This window comes from Entamoeba invadens (genome assembly GCF_000330505.1).
Source record: "Entamoeba invadens IP1 unplaced genomic scaffold scaff_1105074725163, whole genome shotgun sequence".
Taxonomy (NCBI): Eukaryota; Evosea; order Mastigamoebida; family Endamoebidae; genus Entamoeba; species Entamoeba invadens.
The window spans coordinates 66125-70549 of record NW_004443556.1 but is presented as its reverse complement, the minus strand read 5'-3'; the positions used below and the strand labels follow the sequence as shown (position 1 = coordinate 70549).

General features: G+C 28.3%; 1 protein-coding gene across 1 annotated transcript; it reads right to left on the bottom strand.

The window, feature by feature from the left end:
* Positions 1–1068: 1068 nt before the first annotated feature.
* EIN_117770 (hypothetical protein) lies at positions 1069–2454 on the bottom strand (the record flags this gene model as incomplete). The annotated part of the gene is made up of 1 exon (XM_004258936.1): positions 1069–2454. One exon carries the CDS (start codon positions 2452–2454, stop codon positions 1069–1071), a length of 1386 nt encoding a protein of 461 aa, XP_004258984.1.
* Positions 2455–4425: the final 1971 nt, after the last annotated feature.

The following is a 4425-nucleotide window of genomic DNA, read 5'->3' as shown; positions in this document are numbered from 1 at the left end:
AAAGAGTAGAAAGGGACAAACATGTCTTCGACTCAAATAGGACCATTTTCTCTAACGGAATACCATTGGTGGGTCTCGGTGTCGACTGTGATACCGTCCATGTTTTTGTGCAACACACCAGGCTTTGATCTATAAATAGGCGCATACAACTGTCTCAGTTTGATGACCTGGATCAAACAAGGCAGTCCAAGCTTCTTGGTCCGCTTGGAGTTTGGGAAAATCGCAACCCTAGCTGGAATATCAAAGAGGAATCTGATGTATCTAGGGTTGTTGGCAAACTTGAACCATGGTGTTTGCGCTAGTTTTCTCCTGTCTAGAAACATCTTGGGTATTTGTGGTGTCTCCGTAATACGTCTATAGATCTTTTATGAATAACAAAATCAATTAGACTATCAAAACAAACATTGTTGTCTATGTTCTTTCAAATATAATATATTTGCAAACATATTCAATTTGACAAAAAAATAATTGTGAATATCGTTTCTTATACTACGCGCCGAAAGTAAAGAACTATTACTCCAACTATCATCTTCAGGACAACATCGTTTTCGTTGTTGTTTGAAAACAGTAAAACCTTGGTACTTTTACAAAGTCGTTATTTACTATCGATAAAATTGTATAATTACATTAATATCATAATTAATTTATAATATCAAATGAAAATATTATCATAATAATACTTTCAAAGTAAATGGTTTGATATTAATAAAAAATAGTAAGGCTAAGTTTTAGTTATTCAAAAAATAGATTGAAGCAAAAACGGTATAATGGGTGAAATAAATTGACAGAAAAAAATACACAAAAAATAAAACCTGTTAAAAACCCACAAATAAGCTCTTTTTACTTTAATTTAATCATATAATTTTGTACTTAAATAGTTACAATATACTATATTTAACTAAAACAAGTAATAGTAATAATAAGTAATATTATTATTAAATAGTACTAAAACAAGTAATATAAATAAAAGTTATCATTAATAACTCTTACTTCTATCGATTGAATAGGTGATACAAACAAAGTACGAACCAATTATTTTAACCATTTCTCAACTCCTGGATTATATTATTATATGACTGAGATTATTGGTAAAACAGGAACAGGACTTATCTTTTTATTTGGTTTCTTATCTATCTTTGACGACATCGAGTTGTTTTCTAAGACCACCTTTTGTTGTGTTTCATTACAATAATTTACTTCATCATTTGAAACAGGAATTTTTGGGATTTGGATTTCTTTTTTTGCTTGTGGTATTTTTGGTATTTCAACAATTTTTTCTATTTTTTCTTCTTTTTGTTCAATAATATGATAATTATCTTCTTTCTCGTCTTTTTTAGTTTCCTCTGTAATACCTTTCATTTCCGTTTTTAGTTTCTTAATAGTACTTTTCTTGGCGTCATTATTTTGTCTCACTGTGTTATAGTCGTCGATGTGTTTCTTTTCTGTGTCTTTGAGGCGTTCGAGGGTGAATTGTTCGATTTGGTCTTTTGTTGGGATGAACCGATTTTTGTCGTCCTTTTTTGCGTCTTTTTGTTCACTGATATTCTTATCATTCATATGCGACACAACCGACCCCTCTTCTTTTGTTGACTTCTTAGTTTCCACCAATGAGATAGTCGGGACATTAGGAACAGAAGGGATTGGTACTATGTTTGGTATCTCTGATATCTTAACTCCAGCCAGTGTAGCACTCTCTGTCTTTTTCTTTTTATTATTCTTCTTCTTCACATCTGTCGCAATTTCCAGTAAACTGTTTTTGTCATCACTTTCGACGTTTTCAAGTTTGGTTTGGACTTTCTTTATCTCTTCGTCGCCTTTCTTTTTGACACTCAAATTGTCGTCTTTCTGCTGTTTTTTGATATCACCAATTTCCGTTTCAAATGAGAGCCCCGCAAAGTCGTCCTTCTTATTTTTTGGCACCGATGGAGTCGGTTTCGTTGTATTTCTTATTGGAATTGACGGCTTCTTCTGCTCTTTGGGGGTGTTTGGACTCGGACTTTTGGCGGGATAATTCGGGCGTTGGACTTCTTGTTGAAACGGATGTGTTTGTTTTGGTTGTAGTTTCGGTGATGGTGATTTGGTGCATTGCGTCGGCGCACTTTGTTGGACCCGATTTTGAACCTTTTCAATTTTCGACGGCAATTTTTCAACTTCGTCAATTTTCTCGGTTTTGGTGGGAAAGTGACTTTGAAGACCATCAATCGACTTTTTCATGTTGACATTTTGAATTAAAAGGTCGGAGAACTTTGACGCCATTTGATTCAAAAGAGTTGTCACAAAATCCAGTTTTGAATCTAGAATCACAATGTTGTTTGTTAAACTACCAATTTGGGAATGAGTTGAAACCGACTGAGTAAGAAGTTGATCCATCCGATTCTCAAGACGGATCAGTCGAACGCTCTGTGTGTTGGAGTTAACTTGGGGAATAATGCATTGTTGTGGGTTCACAAACATCATCTTGAATTGAAAGTTTGGTATTTGGTATTAATTAAATAGTAGTTATAATCTCATTACCACTCTATTGAAACTTTTTATATATTAATTCATACAATTAATTAATTAAAAAAATATCAATAACGAATTATTACCGCCTCATCGCTTATTTTCTCATAATATAGAAAAATAATAGTTTTTTGTTTAACCATTTACTATTGTTTTTATTATTGTTAATAATAAAATTATAATTAACAATATAATACAATTTAACTCCCGAATGCAAACCTCAATTAAATAATCGTTTTTTGAAAAAGAAATAATGGCATTTTATCTTTTTGGATAAAATAAAAAATCCTATTCACAAAAGAAATTTTTTTGCTCAATTTAAAGAAAATAATTATAAAAATTAAAAAAATGCTGTTTTGGGAATGTTGCTGAATAATATGCTCAAAACTACACTTTATTCCGTTCTTCAAATAATAAGACCAAAAGTGTTTTGAAAAACAAATAATAACCAGAAAAAACAAATAAGAAAAATTTAAATATTTAAACCAAAAACAAAAGAAAAATAAAACAAATAACTTTTTGAGAAAAAATTTTGATTGAATGGCATAAATAAATAATAGGAAAATGTTATTGGAATGAAGTAAAATAAAAATGTTGTCATTACATTCTGTGTTAGAACATAATATATAATTTAAATTGTTTAAACCTTAAAGTAATCACTGTTTCATTGTATTGATTAAACACGAATCAGTGTATCAAATAAAACACAAAAAGAATTTTTATACATTTCTCAATTTAAATATTAGCATTATTGTAACTAAAATATAGAGTAAAGTGATTTGAAATCTTAACACTTATTAATTTATATGACAGTTTGTTGTTTTATATGAAAATTATAATAAATAAATTGACATTACAAATTTGGACGATACCATATAAATATATTAATATCAATGTTCATTTTGTTGTGTTCTAAACAACGCATTTGATAATGAAAAAAACAATAATAGTTGTATATTTAAAATCAATACAACTTGTTAACAACTTTGGATCAACTTGTACAATATTTGGCAATTTGTTTTGACTCACAAAAACAATTTATGTCATTTTAAAAAATAAATATTATTTATAATTAGTTTTATGTGTATAATCACTATCCAAACACGGTTAAATGGTCGTTGAAAATTTGTTTTTAATGTTATACTATTATATTAACATTTTTTAAAACAAAATGTTAACATTGAATATTATAAACATTTTCCTTTTTATTTTAAATTCAAAACGTGTTAGATTCAAATATTTTTTTAAATATGTATTTTGCATACATGTCAAATAACAATTTACTTGCTTTTATCAGTAGTACATCATTTTGTGGAATATTTAATCAAAACACTTCAAAAATTATAATTAATATTATTACATAAAAAAAAGTAATGTCGTGATGAAAACACAACATATCAAACAATTAAATGTTCATATTTATGTTATAATAATTATTCAAGAGAAAGGTGGTTGTGATACATTACAATTTTACAGAAATTAACATTTTTATAAACACAATAATAAAATGGTATAACAAGTTGTTTTTTGTCTTTTTGTTTTCTGTGTTTTTGATTTCCGAATAAATAATTATTTTTTATCATAATTTACTTATGTATTTTTTGTTTGACACAAACAACAAACTTTAATTAATTTAGTCAACAAATTAAAAATAATAGTTCCAAACACAAATTCTGGCAGAAAATATTTAAAAATTAACACGGGCTAGCCACCAGTTGAATCCGGTTTGAGCCCTGCCTCGGATAGAAAAAGTTTTTACAGCTCATATGCAGTTCAAGTAAACAGTACATACATTATATTATATTTATATTATTTGAATATATACAAAAGTGGTTAAAAAGACGGAAGCGGTTTTTTAATTCTTGTATAACCCAATTAAACTTTTTGTTTATAATAAGAAAATATAAATGATACAGTAGGGGG